We start from the raw sequence: 18558 nt of genomic DNA on the forward strand, positions 1-18558 counted from the left end.
TTTGAGCCTGGCATGAAATCAAGTACAAATTAAGCAGGAAAAAAAGTAAAAGACAAGGTTTCCAAAAAATTCAGTTTGAAAACCTGATTTAGCACATCATACTTAAGGATATGCAGAGAATATATAACAGTATTAAGCATGTAACATGTGTTATGTATATGAAAGCTTCATAATGACTTTAAGAAGAAGCATACATGTTAAAAACAAACACCTGAAACTTCAACAATATCTTAGTAGTAGTTTATTGTGCACACTGGATTAGCAGTGTATTGCAGGCTTTTAACTCACATTTCATTTAGCAAATATTCTTTCACAATACCCTTTCACTTCTCATCACCACAATATATACAATTGATGCTAAACAATAATAAAAGCAAGTCACAGTACTGCGTGAATGGTTATAAATTACGCACAATGCGTAAATGAATAAAGCCAATTTGATCTAGAGTTTACTGGGAAGAAATTATAAAACAAGCATGGTTACAACATAATGGGAAGTTCAAAATAGACTTCTGTATATAAAACCATGTACAATTAGTATTCCAATGAAGTGCTTTTTTTGCTTGAAAGTAGATACTGGATTTATTGCATAACTCACCCTGGCATGCAGGGTCACTAGAATCACAGATCCTATTTCAGTCCAAAAAGCAAGCCATCTTTGCCATATGTTTTCTCCTTTCTCAGCCTCAGTCTACAAAACCAACTTGTCTTTTTATTCAGCCTTTAATCACCTTCCTACTTTCACAAATAAGATTTAAAAGTCCTTAAAGTGAATCTTTTAGCTTTTATAGCCTACCTCTTACCTTTTCCAACTATTGCACTTTTCTTTCATAAGACATACAAGTCCCTCAAGTCAGGATTGTCTAGGAGATAGAAATCAGGATGTGTTTTGAGAAAGTGTAATGGAACACTGGGAAGGTAAATTTGTATTGTAAGCAGAATTATCAAGAAAAAACATCAAGTGAAGAAACAAGTGCAGTTTTTAGAAGTGTGCAAAATCCATTCAGCTTCTGTCATGTCGGAAACACCTTTTATGCCAGAAGATTGTTCATTACTCCCAGTTGTCAACTCTTACAAGATCTTTAGGAATTTACACATTAAACTCAACATTCAGTTGGATATTTTAATTGTAAAGGTCTTGACATAACAAGGCAGCTACAGTGAACTATAACAGATCAGACAGCATATCTGCATTTTACAAAGGTTTTAACATCTAGCACTTTTAATTCAATTGGCAAAAAATACTGTAGACTGATGGCAGATTAACATGGATCAGACCTTACTTACAAATTGCAGATTGCAAATCTTAAATGCTGTCCATCATATTAAACAAGAGCACCATAAAACAAGAATAGCTTTAATTTGTGGTGAAATGTAATTGCAAATGTCTCCAGTGTATACTTTTCATCTTCCAGTTCCCAGAAAAAAATACTGACAAATCAAGGAATTCAGGCAAGAGTTCGCTGTCTCGGTTTTATCCTTGGGTATAACTGCAATAAAATGAAATTGGAATTAAACTTTACAGTCCAAAAGAAGAATGATGAATATCTAAGGACAGAGATGTAACATTTCTAGAAATTTTGAAGCATTGTAAAAAAAATGGGCGGGGAGAGGATGAAAAATACTTCTTGGCTTTTTTACAGAAATAAGATCACTTTGTTATTATATAAAATGTATTATGTATATCTTGGTTTGCCTATAGTAGTACAAAGAGGTATAGTTAGGACAATCATAAATATCAGTTGAATTTTTACTTTAGAATGTTTCAAATGCCACTATAACCTACCAATATCTAAGGCAAGGTTTCTCAACCAGGGTTCTGTGGATCCCTAGGGTTCCACAAGAGGTCACTAGGGGCTCCCTGGGAGATCATGATTTACATGCTTCACATTAAAAGAGGTAAGTTTCATTCTTTAGTTTAAGAACACTGTTAATGCATATACACAGGCCTACACATGAAATGAATATGATAATTTTGTAGCTTCTGGCCTGTATTTGAGCCTGAGTCTGCAGGGGTTTTCCAAGGCCTGAAAAATATTTCAAGGGTTCCTCTAGGGTCAAAAGGTTGAGAAAGGCTGATCTAAGGAATGTTGTTCTCTTCAGAATTGCCTGTTTAGGCAGACAAACAATTGATATTGCTATCAGAAGAAACACTCAACACTGCAGTAAAATAAAGTTAGGGGTTCTGGCTTTTGTGCAGAAAGCACCAATTTTCATTAAAAGGGAAGGAGGGGGAGCCAAGGTATAGAATACCCATTTTCCCATGTGAAACTTCTATTCAGACTCATTTTCTGAATTTAAAGTGCCATCAATATCAGCAGTTTTTACTTCTAATCATTTCCACAGACTTCTGAAAATAATTGGTTATCTACCTGCAACTAGATATTCAAGTGAGCATCAGTGAACTCACATAGACTCTGCACCTCAAAACCTTCCAGAGCTTTAGAGAACTTCGGCATGAGTCCTTGCTAATCACTTTTTTCTGGGATCACCATAGAAATTCCTGGACCAATCCATGGGCCTTATCTGTCTTTCTCTTCTTTTTGCCCTGCCCTAGTATGATATGGCTGATCTCTTATTCAGAGCCCTTTGTCAGGGACAAAAAATCCATGCTTTTTGAGTGGCCAAATAGCTTATAAACAGGAAAGCCAGTTGCAGCTAAACCTGCAAAGCAGCCTGAGAATCATCAATCACCAACTCTGACACAGTTGTATCTAGAACTAACAAAAGGAATAAGCTTTGAGGAGGATGGTTTGGTAGCCTTAGAATCCATGGTCTTCAATGTATACTTCCAGAGCGTCACTCAGATGGGAGGAGCTGTTGTATCAGATGTCCTCCGAAAGGACTGGCAATGTTTACAGAAGTCTGCTACATGATTCTTCCTGAGGCACAAGGACAAACAGAATTTCCATCTGACAAGTGACCCTTACCTACCCAATTTTGACAATTGTGAAAGAGGGCTTTCAAGGCCATAAGGCTCAGGCTGTGAAATTCAAGAGTACTGACAGCCTCTTGGCACCTTCTTTAAAAACAAATATAAAATCCAAACACAAAACTTGGAAGAATGACACTTTGGAAGAAAGAATAAAATAAAGAATGCACTGGAAGTACTGCATTAATATGTTACTGCTCTGATAGTTTAAAAAAAAAACTCCTGAGATTGGTGAGAACTGTAGCTAAACACAGATAGGCTCTGTGGGGGCAGGGCACTCACCAAAAGTTTCTGTACAGAACCTATATGCGTGAATGACAGATCATGATGAAGAATTGAAAGTTTCCTTGTATTGACCAGGATTCTTTATCTCTTCATATGAATTACTCTTACACTATGGTATTTGCACATTTAATTATTTACTAATGGCAGGCTTTATGACAACTATTTCAAGCCATTAGAAGCTGAAGCAAAATACATTATAAAACTGGTTTAAACACAATAGCACAATTTGTAATGGCTAATATATAAACAATCAGATATTCAGCCTGGGCACTGTGTCACAACTTAGGATAAAACGTCTGTCATACTTACCCCCAAGAGATTCTTAGGCACATAGCCTTCCTTGTCACTGAGCCGAGCCCACCACCAGTCTGTCTCATTATCGTCTTTGCGCCGCAAAATTGTAAGTGCATCTCCTTCATGGAACGACAACTCATCATTGTTCTGAGCTTCATAATCCCACAGTGCATAAACTATGCCTTTGTTCATGACTCCTAATTTCTCCTGTACACCTGTTATCAAATGGTTTAACAAACGATGAACAACAATAATCAATTTGAAAACTGAGTTCTCGTGTTGACATAGCTCTCTAGCTTCTTATGTACAATGAAGAATCAGTAAAATCTCCTTACGGTAAAGTACTCCTTACCAAACTCTATTACAAATAACCAGTCTAGTTTCAAGACAACTAGATTTGTCATAGCAGAAAGGAAAGAACAATTCCTTGCTTCTGACCAGTATGAACAAAAATGTAGCAGCTTATGAATTTTGCATAATTATAAACAATCCCTACTGCATTGCTTCAACAAAAAAAAAAAAATCAGCTGCATTATTTATTTGTTTGAATTTTTAGCCTCCCAACTGCAAAGGACTCTGGGTGGCGTATAAAACTGGAAAATCCATAAAAACAGATAAAACATCAAACTAAACAGACAGCCCAAACTAAAACGATCTTACAAAGAACAGAAATCAAACAAATCAGGGCGCCCAGAAATACGGTGATACATATACATCAACTCCAGGTCTGGGACCAAAGCCAGGAACCCTAGGAAACAGGGCGTAGTCCTTATTATTTATGTATTTTATTGATATGGCCGCCCATCACATAGGACATGATTTCGGGCAGCAAAAAACAAACCATAAAAAACAATTTTTAAAAATTGCTATCTCGCTTCCTATATCCCTCAAGACAAAGTTTAATAGAGGAGACCTGGAGCACACCCACTCTGCTGAAATATACCAGGCATGCAGAAATGGAGACAAGCAGTCCCTGAGATATCCACATCCTATGCCATACAGGGCTTTATAGGTAATAATCAGCACCCTGAATTGCACTCAGAAGCTGACTGGCAACCAGTGCAGCCCATGTAGCAGTGGTGACACATGGGCATACAAAAAGGCACCAGTTACTATTCAAGCCATTGCACTTTGAACCAGCTGTAGCTTCCAGGTGGCCTTCAAGGGCAGCCCTATGATTATTGCATGAGGTGATCAGGGCATGAGTAATCATCTGAAGGGCCTGTTGATCAAGGAAAGGGTGTAACTGGCACACATGATGAACCTGTGCAAAGGCCCTCCTGGCCAGAGCTGCCACCTGTTTGAGCAGTAGCTGTGAGTCCAGAAGGACCCCCAAGTTGCACACCAGTCTTGAATGGGGAAATGCAGCCCCATCCAAGACCAACGATAGTAACATCCCCAACCCTGGGAGGCCAATCCACCACAGCCACTAAGTCTTCTCAGGATTGAGCCAAAGTCCATTCTGCCCCACCTAGACCAGAACAGCCTCTAGAAATTGGGTCAGTACATTGATAGCTTCACCTGTGCAGCTCAGGGTTGAGATGTAGAGCTAGTTATACTGAACCCCAAACTGGCGGATGACCTCACCTGGTGGTTTCATGTAGATGTCAAACAGGAGGGGAGAGCACTGAGCCCTGAGGCAGCCCACATTGCAGGGGCCACAGACATGATCTGCCCACCGCCCTGGTCAACACTGCCTGGAACAGACTGCTGAGGAAGATATGAACCACTGGAACTCAGTGCCTCCCATTCCTACCCCTCAGCCAGTCCAGAAGGATACTGTGGTTAACAGTATCGAAAGCTGCTGGGAAATCAAGGACCACTAGGATGGATACACCACCCCCAACCCTGCTGAAGGTCATCAACAAGCATAACTAGTGCTGTCTCTGTACTGTACCCTGGTCCAACATGGGCCCAGATAATCCAATTTCTCCAAGATCCTTTGTAACTGTCCAACTACCTTTTCCACAACCGGCCCCAAAAAGGGAAGACTGGGAACTGGCTAGTAATTATCCAACAGGGAAGAGTCCAGTGGTGACCTCTTGAGGGGGCGTATCACTGTCTCCTGCAAGCCTGGTGGGACCACCCCTTGTCTCAAAGAGCCTGAAACCACCACATGGACCCACCCTGTTGTTAGCTCCCAGGCTGCCTTAATAGCCTAGGAGGGGCCAAGGTCTAACAAATAGGTGGCTGAACTAACAGAAAGAAGGACCTTGTCAGCTTCCTCAGGTGTAACGTAATCAGAATCAGTCCAGATAACATCACAAGACTGTGCCCTGGGCAACTTACTTGGACTTGACCATTCAGTCCAACTCTGAGCAAATGTGAGTGACTTTGCCTGCTGGATAAGCTGAATATTCCTCATCACAGCCCTGCAGAAATATCCATTGGCAAATAACAACCCCCACCCCTGTAAACGACCCCTCTATCCTGTAGGCACATAACACTGTTCAGGATGGAGTAGCATAAATCTAAATCGATTTCAGCTGCACTGGAACAAGCAGCAATTTTCACTGGGCTATGTGAAAAGATCCTTACCAGTCTTCAAAAGGATTATCTTGAAGGCAAGTAAGGATCTCTTCAGCTACCATAATGAAAATTACTGCTAGATGAAGAAATAACCTCTGAAGAACCCACTTCTTCCCTTACTACTTGGCATGATTAGGGCATATTTGCATTGTACCTACCACTTCAGTGCACAGAGAAGAAATTCCTATTGATGTGAGTGGTGAATTTCACTTATCCTTCTGTGATGCACAGCCCAGTGATGAGGGCAAAATGTCTCCTAAAATCAGATCTCATCAGATATAACTCTCATTCATATCAGAAAAGAGAGAAATGAATATGGGAAAATAATATGAAGATGTGCCTTATAATCTCTCCATACTCATTACATCCCTCTCACATACTGACATACTACTTGCATATACACATTTTCTTTGAGAGCACTGAGTCCTGTCTGTCTATACTACCTAAAGGTGCTATTTTAAATTGCTGGATACCTGGAATCTTAAACAGCAGTCAAAGTACTGAGCAAAGGAGGAGGAACCATTATTCCTATCAACTGTTACGGAGGCCAATCTGAACAAAAGCTTTCTTCATCTGACAGATAGTGATGGGAGTTGTACTGTAATCTAACATCTGAGGGACACCAGATTGGGAGAGATGGCAAGTGAACTTGAGGTTTTCCATCTCTCCATTTACATGTTTAATCGAATTCAGGTAACAAAAAGTACTGTTCATAAAAATTTAGAGTGTATGTGTGTAAATATTCAAAATAAATAAAATTTATGTTGTAATGTAAATACTACTATTATAGATCTTGAAATGAGCTGAGACGATACATTATACCAGCTATGAATCTTCAAATTATACAGAGAAACTTGAAACCTACCATATAGGAACTGGGAACACTGAATATATCCCTCTTCCATCTCCTCACATTTATCTGCTGCAGTTTCTATGTCACTTATGGTTGAAGCAAAAATTGCTGCTCCAGATTCAACAAGTAACTTACAAAGATGAACACTATTGCAACTGGCAGCACAATGCAAAGGAGTCCTGAAACAAAGTAGATATTGGAAACTCAATTTAATGCAAATAAAGGATGCAATCGGATATGCTAAGGTGAAATCAACTAGCATCTGGTTGCTAGTTTTATTTCTCCACTTGTTAGAAGGGTTATTAAATTTTGCTCTTACCATCCATCACTGTCTGCTGCATTCACATTGACCCCGAAATCCAACAAAAATTTAACTATGTGGTGATGGCCAGCACAAACTGCGTTGTGCAGAGGGGTGATTCCTTCATCATTAGGTTTGCTGGGATCATCCACCTACGGAAAAGCAAGCATGACTACATGAACTTAAATATTTTCGTTACTAAAACAAGCAGGAGAATTTGACCATATTTCTAAGTTTACCTCATATATGATCCTTTGCACTAAATCAAATTCTCCCTCTAGTGAGGCATCCAACAGCAGGGCCAAGGGGTTGAACTTTACCCTCAAGGTATGACCAGTTCTCTCTGAGTCTGGTTTCTTCAGGTTGGTCCTTTTGGTCTGAACAACAATGTGAGAGTTATCATTAAATTGCTTCACTGTGACAATACTGTACTTCATTCTAGCCAAATGAAATTCATTCATGAACTAATGAAGATTCAGTCTTAATTTCTAATCTCTTGTTAGAGGTCAGAAATGAACACAAGAACATGAGTTAGAACAAATACAAGATGTATCCCAACTTGATCTTTACCTTTTCCTAGGTATATATAATATAGAACAGCTACCACATTCTCTCAATGCAATTGAAAATCTACTTGGGCTACTCTAGGATCTTAATAATATTCAACCATTGGAGAAAGATTCAGATTGTTATTATATTTCTCTCTCTCTTGCTTAAAAATGTGTTGTTACTGGTATGACCTACTAAGGTTGAGCCACAACTTGACTGTGGATCATAAGCCCTCAACTGAAAGTTTTGAAGTACAGCCTCTAATTTGTGACTCGTTAAAGACAGATACAGCTCATCAGCAAGCTGCCAATCCTGTCCACCTATTTCAGAATGCAGAAATAGGAATATAGTTAAGCTTTGGCAAGTCCACATTAACTGACTGATGAATTCTGCTTTCCTCCTGCCAAGTCATATGCTAAGAAGTCAGCACTGGAAAAGTTGGCTGTAGAAAGGACATATAATTTAAAATGTTATGAGTATTGAAAGATTATGAACACATTTATTTTAAAAGGTGCTACCTTAAACATATTATTCCTGTTTTGCTGTAACTTACCACAGGAAGTGGAGGTGCAGGAGGAAGAACAGGTAGCACCTGCACTTCATCATCTGGGGAACTGCCCATGGGTGTTGGACTAGGAGGCCGCTCAATAGAAGGAGCCACAGCAGGGTTGTTGTTGTTATCATCCTCAGTTGTCTCAGGAGTTTGATTTGTAGTTTCTACATTGATCAACTCCTCAGTTGCAGGAGAAGGTAGTTCATTATCATTAGCATCTGATGAAGGTTCATCAGGAAGAGGAGCTGTAGAAGGTACTGAAACTGGATCCTCAATATTGCCATTAGTGTTCACATTTCCATTATCAACATCTGCCAAGGTACCAATGAAGTCCTGTGAGTTACTTGGCTCATAGAAAGGAGCACCTTCTATTCCTCCTGCCAAGGTATTAAAGCGCTGGTATAAGAGTTTTTGAATATTTGGTCCACTGGGACCTTCTGGTTCTGTGATAGAACTTCGCTTCTTCAAAGGCCTAGGAGCATTGGCAAGTTTCCTGCGAAGAGCTTCTAGATCAGCATCACTTTGGTAACGAAGGGGTGAATGAACAATAGGAGTGAGCTTTGTGGGACTGAGAGGACGAGGAATGTTTTCTACGTTACTGTTATCACCAGAGGATGGAGTGTTTTCTAGCTCTTGATCTTTTTCATTATAATCATTTGGTGGTTGAGGCTGTGACGTACTGGTAGGCAAAGATCCTTGAAGGAAGGGCAGTGGTGAAGGAGATGTTGAAGCAGTCTGTACAACAGGCTTCCCATAGACTGAGAGGAAAAGGTAAGAGAGGGACATTTAAAAGGGAAATGGAATTATATCATTTTAAAAGAAAAATTTCAAAATTACTTATGCCAGTTATGGTTGACTTTGGAACATTTCCTAATATACATATAGAACCCTCCAACAATCTTTTCAGAAACTGAGGTATCCTGAAGAGAAAGAAATTTTATGGCCAAAAATGTCTGATTATCTCCCATGTTTGATTTATTTTGGCCCCCAGCAACAGGGCATATAAATACAGATAAGACATTTTTAAAGCAGAAATCACAATAGATGATCATACTAAAAGGTAAGTACTTCTTAGAAACAAGAAAGAAAGAAATTAACAAGTTAATCATTTCGTTTTTCTCCTTGAGGCTGAACAGGTCCAGATACATTTTAATCCTACTTCAATTATCCTTCTAGATCTTCTTTTTTATACTTTGAAGTAAACTACATAAAGTCTCACCAAAGCCTTTAATCTCAATCTTTCTCTCTCTCTCTCTCTCACACACACACACATACCCTCCCTCCCTATCTCTTTTTGATATGCTCCTCAGGATCACTGCTCACAATTATTAAACTATTAAACAAATCAAGTCTGATAAGTAATTCCTAAAGAGTTGCAACATCTAAAACATTGTCAGAAGATCAAAGCAGCTTAAAATTATTCTACCTGCTTTAACTGACTTATTTAGGGTACTGTACACAGCTTGTTGATAGTTCTTTGGTGGTGTTGCTTGCTGTAGATACATTGAATATATGGAACTTGAATTCACAGTTTGAGGCCCTTTCCTAGGAGACTGGGGCCTTGAACCTTTTTCAGCTAAGAAAGGCCTAATGGCCACTGTTAAAGGGAGATCAGGCCTGTTATCTCCGCCTGGAAACAATGGTGCATTAGAAGATTGGTATGTTGGACTTGGAGGCACAGATATTCTCTGCTGTATCTGTTGTGAAGAGTTTGGCTGATGAATGCTGCTTGTGGGTGGTAAAGGGACAGGTCTTTGCCAGTTTGATGCTGTGGAGCTAGGTCTTGGTAGGCTGCCATCTTTTCGTCTTTCCAAGGAATTAGTAGAACCTGGTCCTGAAGGAACAGAGCTTGGGTAGGTCCCATAGTTTTGAGGCAATTGCTTATTTACACCAGGAATAGTTGGTGGTATTTTGCCCACATCAAGACTCTGGAAAAAGAAAAAAAAAGTGTTTAAAAGCTGGTTAGGCTGTTTCATTCCACACAGAAAACTAGATACCTGAAATATACTGTAAATCAAATAATAAGATGCATAAAATCTTGCCAAGGAGCTCCACAGCATAACATTTTAACAAATGAGTTATATAGATACTGTACCACTGTGAAAGCAGTGAAAATTTTAATATTATTTATTTATTTATTATTCAAATTTTGCTACCGCCCATCTCCCCCAAAAGAGGGACTCTGGGCGGTTTACAATGAAATTAAAACTATAATAACAAACAATTAAGATCCTATAAAAACAATTTACAAATATATTATGTGAAGCAAGAGGAAGGAAGGGATGGAGGGAATTAAAAACCTACCAGTTTATCAGTGCTTCCTAATCCTGAAGATGACAAAGGTTGACTGGATATAGTTCCTTGTTTTAAAGTTGCATCCATGTTTGATTCCTTCCAGTCTGTACTGGAGATCTGTGGTGGCTTTACCACAGCAGTTTGTTTAAGTGCAGGCCAAGTTCCATCATTAGCTTGAAAGAAAGGAAAATGTTTCATTAAAAAGATGCTTGGGGAATAAATCAAATAGACCCAGAAACAAATATTTAGATCTAGGAAATCAAAGTAAGATAGAGAAGCCAAAAAACAGATGTACTTTTAATCTTAAAGGTTCATTACTTATGTACTGTTCTGTTCCATACAATGATCAAATTACAAGAGGTTGTGAACATACTCATGACAAAGGGAACTATGTGTTATCTAAAATGGCTACATTCAAAAGAGCACAGGCTTCCAGAGCACATTAATAGTTGGACAGAAAAAGCAATTCTATCATTATCAGCTATACCTGATGGAATCCTCTCCTGTGGTCCTTTCTTGAAGGTCCTTTGGTCCTTTCAAGGACCAGAATAGTTAATGTATTTATAGTCAGTGGCTTCTCACAATGAATTGTACAATTTTAGCTTACTTAAGGGTACTATTTAAATAAGGCCCATGGCATTAGTTCTACAGCCAGAACTGACTCAAAGCAGTTATCAAAATATTCAATGGCATTAAAAAAAATTCTAAGCATATTAAGTTCACTAAGAATTACTGCCTTAAATTGTTATTTATTTTTCGTTTGATAAGCCAAAAGCAGGTCTCCCTTATTTCTTCAACCATGATTTGATTATGATGAGAAAAAAAGAAAAAAAAAATTCTGTCCATGGAATCCTAAACGAATCTAGCAAAATAGTAATTGCAAAAAATTTTTACGGGGAATTTCCCCCAAAATGAAATTAATTACATGCAGGACAATACTATTACTCATGTACTACTGTAATAGCAAGTCATGGTGTAGCCAGTTACAAAAGACTCCCCTTTTTAACTTTAAATGTTTAGGAGAGGATTTCAACAACTATAGCAGATTATGATAAAATTGATTTAGGTCACCTGCTCCAAATATCCCTTTAATATTACTTAACTTAGTATTATTATTAAGTCATATTATTACTTAACTTAGCTTTAACTTGATTCATGTAATTTTTCTGGTTCACTATTACAAATTATAGTGGTCAGGTAGTCCTCTGTCAGTCTTAGGAAATTACAGGGCATAGGGTCTGGTTACTTGAGGGACTGCCTGTCTCCCACAGTATCTGCCCAGCCGATTCAATCCTGCAGGATTGGCGTGCTCCAGGTTCCTTCCATTAAACAATGTCATCTATCGGGACTCCAGAAGTACACCTTCTCTGTAGCAGCACCTGCCCTCTGGAATGAGGTCCCCCAAGATCTGGATGGCCCCCACTCTGCTGTTATTTAAAAAAGCCGTGAAGACCTGGCTCTTCACTCAGGCCTTTGGGGAAGGAGAATGAGACTCCTTGCTTCATTCCATCTCTGTCGCACTTGCCATCTTTTATCTTCTATCTTTATCTTCTATCAATTTTATTATTTCTTTGTTGTGGGCCACCAAGTTTAATAAATAATAATAAATCTTTAAATAAACAGATGTAATCTCTTTTTCATACATTTTATCTAGATATTGAACAAAAAGTGTCATTATGCTAAACGGTTTCACATCATGATTTCTTTTAATTGCAATTTGACCAATTCCACTTAAAGGCTCCAATATATATAAATAATGGCTTATTTAGATGAAGGATAAACAAGCTTTAAGCCCACGTGTCCTTACATCCATCCTGACTCTTTGGTATCATTACAATAAAACACTGTTTCTTATGATAATCATAGTTTTCCAGTTAGATATAAGGCTCAGAACAAACCAGGACCTCAAATTAGCTCCAAACTGTTGTGGAAGATCCTAGCTGGTTCAATTCCTGGTAATTACACATTTCTGGTTTGGAAATCACAGAAAACTATCATTTACTGTCCTGAATCACAGTGCTAAGAAGGTAGCAGAGAAACAGAATTGAAAGAACCAAGTAGGCAGGCATATGGAACTGGGCTACTGAGTGAAGGGCGTGCCTGGGGCAAACATTGTTTTAACCTCAAAACAAGCAACCCCCAAATTTGCTGTTGCTCACAAACTTAGTTCATGCTAAGATTCTGCTGAAGATGAAACTAAGGATGTGCCACTCTGTTTCTTAATTTAACTTAATTTAATTTAAAGCTGGAATAGGCCACACTTTTTAATTAATGAGAATATACTGCAGAGAAATTCTACATCATTAAAGAAGAATACATATTTTCTTATAGTTTTGATATGACAACCAAGTAACTACATTTGTCTCCCAGACACGCACACAAGCATGACCTTAAACCTATGTGATTAAAAATCCATTTTGTGATCTTCTACTCACAACTCACCCCACAATATGTAATATCATCAGTTATTGCTGAATAATCTTATTTTAATTAAATATCTTCTCAGAAAGGTAAACATTTCTAGAAGCTGAACAGTATGCACAAAATAGGGAATAATAAAAATATATTAAAATTAATATTAGCATTCTATTTTAAATGTTATAGATTTATCTTCGAATTTAACATGCTGAAAAGTAATCAGTTGAGAATAAAATGATTTGATTTTTGATTGGAGAGTTAAAATCATTGTTGAATATATTTGGTTTGAATATATTATGGTTTGTACAACATACATTTCCGAAACTGATTTTTTTTGTTTCTTGGATACCACGAAGAGCTGCATTCAGGCCTGACATCAAGGTCTGATACTGTCCATGACCTTCTATTACCATCATCTAGGATAGCACAAAGAATCAGAAAATCAACTTTCTCTGCCCACTCAACCCTCTCCCCAATTACTGCAACAATCGCCCTGACTTCATGTCTCCTTGCCTAGTGAGAGGAAATTGTGTTATTTTTCACCATAGCAGAAGCAGTAGCCAATTTCAGAAAATATATTTTGTATTTCGATAATTTTTTTTCACATGTGAATATGCTGCTCATGTAGGATTATAAGCCACCCTGAAATCAATTTCTAGAGGAAAGTATAATCTATGAATGTATAAAACAAGTATAAATAAATTACACTGACAAGGCAGCTTTAATTTATACACAGATCTAAAAAAGGGTCTTCAAATCTGTAGCTTAAAAATCAGTCTTGGAAAGTTTCATAGCCAATTTAGTATCAGCATACATATTAAAATGTAGAACAGGGACATGACAGAGTTCTGGCTAGTGGAGACTACTTTATGTTGTTTTTTTACTAAAATTCCAAGCCCTATTAGCAAAACTCAAGAACAAAATACCCACTGGAAGAAATGACTGAATGTTAAAGCATGAGTCAAGACAGTAATTTCTGCATTCCATAAACTACAGACCATAATAACCAATGTATTCAAACACAAGGTGTATAATGGTGTGATTCCCAATCAGGGTTTTAATTTAATTATATGGAGCAAAATTTCTACGTAACATCCGTGAGGAATTTTTTCCTCATTTTAATAATAGGCAATACACACACACATATAGTCACAGACACAATACCCATATCACAAAGTACTTCTAAAGCCTCTTCAATCTGAAAAACAGTTTGCACTATGGTGCCCAGCTAAGTGGCAACAGATGGCCAAAAGCTAAGCCTTGGTTATTACTACAATAGAGGTCACCATCAGAAATTCTTAAGGTTATCGGTTAGACTAAGAGATTGAGAAAACATCGTAGAAGAAGGCAGTGGCAAAGCACTTTCACATTGTTTCCAAAAAAATCAAACTTGACTTAAAGAAGACTTCATTTTTCTTTGCCTTTGTCGTGGGTGATCTGCTTTCTGGAAACACCAAGGGAATTCAGAACTGTTCCTAAAATTCTAAAGATCAAGAACAAATGTATGCACTTTATTTTATTCCTGTTTTAATTATTTTTTTTAAATCCCCAAACACTATTCTAGCCAAGGATGCATTCTAGGGATTACGAAAAGATTAGTTTAAAAAGTTCCTAAAATTGCATTATTTATTTTGTTTGAACTCAGCACAGAAGTTTGAAGGTTCAGACAAAGGATTTTGAAAAGGAAAATACAAGTAAAAATGGGATGAACAACACATTCATTCATGCTTCTTTGGAAGCAGAAGTTATCCACAGTATTTGAATTTATTTTTAATAAAATTTGATGACTTTTCTAAACTGAAAGTGGCACCACACTTAATTTTAACAAACTATTTAGTTTCTTCTAGGTATGTAAAGAGAGTATTAAGATTTGCTAAACACTGAAATGTCTGAATGTACTCTCTTTTCCTTCCTCCTCCCAAACACTCATATACATATTTATCTAAAATATATAGGTGGATATGACAAAACTTCTAAACATTCCTTCCTGTTTAACATGCATCTGTACATGGGAGTTCAGATGCCCATATTAAAATTGGGATTTCTTAGCTTGTCAGTGATCTTTGTTGTTTATTCGTTTAGTTGCTTCCGACTCTTTGTGACTTCATGGACCAGCCCACGCCAGAGCTTCCTGTCGGTCAACACTCCCAGCTCCGCCAGGAACGAGTCCATCACCTCTAGAATATCATCCATCCACCTTGCCCCTGGTCGGCCCCTTGTCCTAACAGCCAGGAACCACGCTGAGACAAGGAACTGGTCTCTAATGTTTTATTGCTTGTACATAACAGGAATCCTAACAAACTGAAGAAGCATGGGAAAAACCCAGACATATAAACCCCAAAGGGTTAAGGTGGTCCCGATCTGTGTCTCTTTGAATGGCTGCCCAATTCCTCAGTGCTACGCATGCGCTTAACAGTCTGGATGGGAGCCCCCTGCTCGCCATCCTTACTCATGACACCCCTCTTCCTTTTGCCTTCCACTCTCCCTAGCATCAGCATCTTCTCCAGGGTGTTCTGTCTTCTCATTATGTGGCCAAAGTATTTCAGTTTTGCCTTTAATATCATTCCCTCAAGTGAGCAGTCTGGCTTGATTTCCTGGAGGATGGACTGGTTTGATCTTCTTGCAGTCCAAGGCACTCTCAGAATTTTCCTCCAACACCACAGTTCCAAAGCATCGATCTTCCTTCTCTCAGCCTTCCTTATGGTCCAGCTCTCGCAGCCATATGTTACTACGGGGGACACCATTGCTTTAACTATGCGGACCTTTGTTGTCAGTGTGATGTCTCTGCTCTTAACTATTTTATCGAGATTTGTCACTGCTCTTCTCCCAAGGATTAAATGTCTTCTGATTTCTTGACTGCAGACAGCATCTGCAGTAATCCTTGCACCTAGAAATACAAAGTCTTTCACTGCCTCTACGTTTTCTCCCGCTATTTGCCAGTTATCAATCAAGCTGGTTGCCATAATCTTGGTTTTTTTGAGGTTTAGCTGCAGACTTGGTATCCCCATACTGCTAAGAACTTGCCACAATTTGTTATGGTCCACACAGTCAAAGGCTTTAGAATAGTCAATAAAACAGAAATAGATGTTTTTCTGAAACTCCCTGGCTTTTTCCATTATCCAGCGGATATTGGCAATTTGGTCCCTAGTTCTTCTGCCTTTTCTAAACCCAGCTTGTACATCTGGCAATTCTCACTCCATGAATTGCTGAAGTCTACCTTGCAGGATCTTGAGCATTACCTTACTGGCATGTGAAATGAGTGCCACTGTTCGATAGTTTGAACATTCTTTAGTGTTTCCCTTTTTTGGTATGGGGATATAAGTTGATTTTTTCCAGTCTGATGGCCATTCTTGTGTTTTCCAGATTTGCTGGCATATAGCATGCATTACCTTGACAGCATCATCTTGCAAGATTTTGAACAGTTCAGCTGGGATGCCGTCGTCTCCTGCTGCCTTGTTATTAGCAATGCTTCTTAAGGCCCATTCAACCTCACTCTTCAGGATGTCTGGCTCTAGCTCACTAACCACACCATCAAAGCTATCCCCAATATTGTTATCTCTCCTATACAGGTCTTCTGTATATTCTTGCCACCTTTTCTTGATCTCTTCTTCTTCTGTTAGGTCCTTGCCATCTTTGTTTTTGATCATACCCATTTTTGCCTGGAATTTACCTCCGATGTTTCTAATTTTCTGGAAGAGGTCTCTTGTCCTTCCTATTCTATTGTCTTCTTCCACTTCCGTGCATTGCTTGTTTAAAAATAATTCCTTATCTCTTCTGGCTAACCTCTGGAATTTTGCATTTCATTGGGCATATCTCCCCCTATCACTGTTGCCTTTTGCTTTCCTTCTTTCCTGGGCTACTTCTAGTGTCTCAGCAGACAGCCATTTTGCCTTCTTGGTTTTCTCTTTCTTTGGGATGTATTTTGTTGCCGCCTCCTGAACAATGTTACGAACTTCTACAAGTTCACAATGCAGGATTTTAGAAAGGATGGGTACTGAATGGATATTGTAAACAGCAGACTGAAGAGAGCAAGATGACAGAATACGATCCATTATGGTATCTAAATCATAAATCTTCCAGGGACCTGGAGGTTTTTTTTTCACAAATCCATAGTATATATCTACCAGAAATAACTAGATCCCGTTACAAAGAAAAAGAAGGGAAAGAATAGGATATTGAGAAAAATTATAAAATAAATGACAACTGACATGTAAAAACAAACATTCTACCACTGGAGGTCAGGATAGCCCCATCCCTTCTGACTTTCTGGACATCCCTGAAGACCCAGCTCTGCCGCCGTGCTTTGGGCATGGGGTGGTAGTCATTCTTAGGGATGGCTGGCACCTAAGAGTGCTCCCCCTGTATTTACAATCTTTTGTAGCCATCTGGATTTTTATCTTCTATTTTCATTTTTATATCGTATTGTATTATATGATGTTTTATTATGACTACTGCTTTTAATTTTTAACTGATTAATTCATTGTAAACCGCTCAGAGTCCCTCTTTGGGGGGAGATGGGCAGTAGTATAAATTTGAGAAAGGAAAAAAGAAAGACAGACAGACAAACCCCCCAAGAAAATACAGGAATAAAAATGTAACATTTGATATATTCTGAATGAGCCTGTTTTATATACTTGGTATAGAATCTATTCAGAAATGCATAATACTGTGTATCTAGAAAATCTATAGAGATATCAAACAGAAATATGAGATGGAGATATTTATATCAAGATTATTAAAATGAAAGAAAGTCGCAGGGGCAATCTTGTTTTATTTCAATAATTTATCCCAAGAGATAGAGGGCCATCTCAAAGAAATATCCTTTATCACCTCCCTCTGCACCAAACAGGTAGAATCAGTAAGAGCTACTTACCAGATTTGGACCTTCCATGAGTTGTGTTAGTAGTAATTGTGAGGGACTGTGGCTTTACTGGGTCAACTGGTACAGCATAGTTGTTGGAGCTAGGAACCTGAATGTACGGCCCAACTGCTGCAACTCTGCCTGAAGCATTCAATGATGACTGTGGTGAGGAAGTTCCATTTATCCGATTTAACTAAAAAATAACACAATCGAAAGTTGTGTTAACATGCTTTTTAAAAAAGAAATAAAAGCTAGGATTGCTTCATTACAGCTCAAAACTAAGTAGTTCATCTACTCCACTTCCTTCATCTCAACCCTACTGGACAAATTATGCTTTGACATTTTTTTTTCCAAATGATTTTATATGAAGGCAAATACACGCACACACTCCTTTGTGATCTCTATTCCCTAATAATATTAACGCCTTCAATGCCAAAAACCTTAAATGACTAAATATCTACTTCAGTCTAGAGAGAAGGATCAGACTTTATCTCAGATGTAATCCATTTTCTTCCTCTTGCAGGGCTGGAGAAACTGTAGCCTCTCATACGTTACAAAAGTACAACTGCCAGAGTCCCTCATGACTGGCCACGCTAGCTAAAGATATAGATGGCCAGAGGTTTCCCAGTCACATTCTGCTGGTTTTAAGCAAGAAAAATATGGCTAGAAATATTAATATATAACCCAT

General features: G+C 38.3%; 1 protein-coding gene across 5 annotated transcripts in view; it reads right to left on the reverse strand.

Annotated features, from left to right (window-relative positions):
- Positions 1–226: 226 nt before the first annotated feature.
- The window catches only part of PPP1R13B (protein phosphatase 1 regulatory subunit 13B), a 69185-nt gene continuing 50853 nt past the window's right edge, over positions 227–18558 (reverse strand). For 3 of the 5 annotated variants that reach the window (XM_063290383.1, XM_063290382.1, XM_063290386.1), the window contains exons 9-18: positions 17883–18063; positions 13324–13425; positions 10601–10764; positions 9723–10224; positions 8297–9054; positions 7434–7571; positions 7213–7346; positions 6906–7072; positions 3527–3726; positions 227–1490 (exon numbers count right to left, since the gene is read on the reverse strand). In XM_063290383.1, coding sequence (XP_063146453.1) covers positions 1449–1490; positions 3527–3726; positions 6906–7072; positions 7213–7346; positions 7434–7571; positions 8297–9054; positions 9723–10224; positions 10601–10764; positions 13324–13425; positions 17883–18063 — 2388 coding nt within the window. In that variant the 3' untranslated portion in view covers positions 227–1448. The remainder of the gene's footprint in view (positions 1491–3526; positions 3727–6905; positions 7073–7212; positions 7347–7433; positions 7572–8296; positions 9055–9722; positions 10225–10600; positions 10765–13323; positions 13426–17882; positions 18064–18558) is intronic. The other 2 variants (XM_063290385.1, XM_063290384.1) reach the window with 1 other exon arrangement.

This window comes from Candoia aspera, chromosome 1 (genome assembly GCF_035149785.1).
Source record: "Candoia aspera isolate rCanAsp1 chromosome 1, rCanAsp1.hap2, whole genome shotgun sequence".
NCBI lineage: Eukaryota > Metazoa > Chordata > Lepidosauria > Squamata > Boidae > Candoia > Candoia aspera.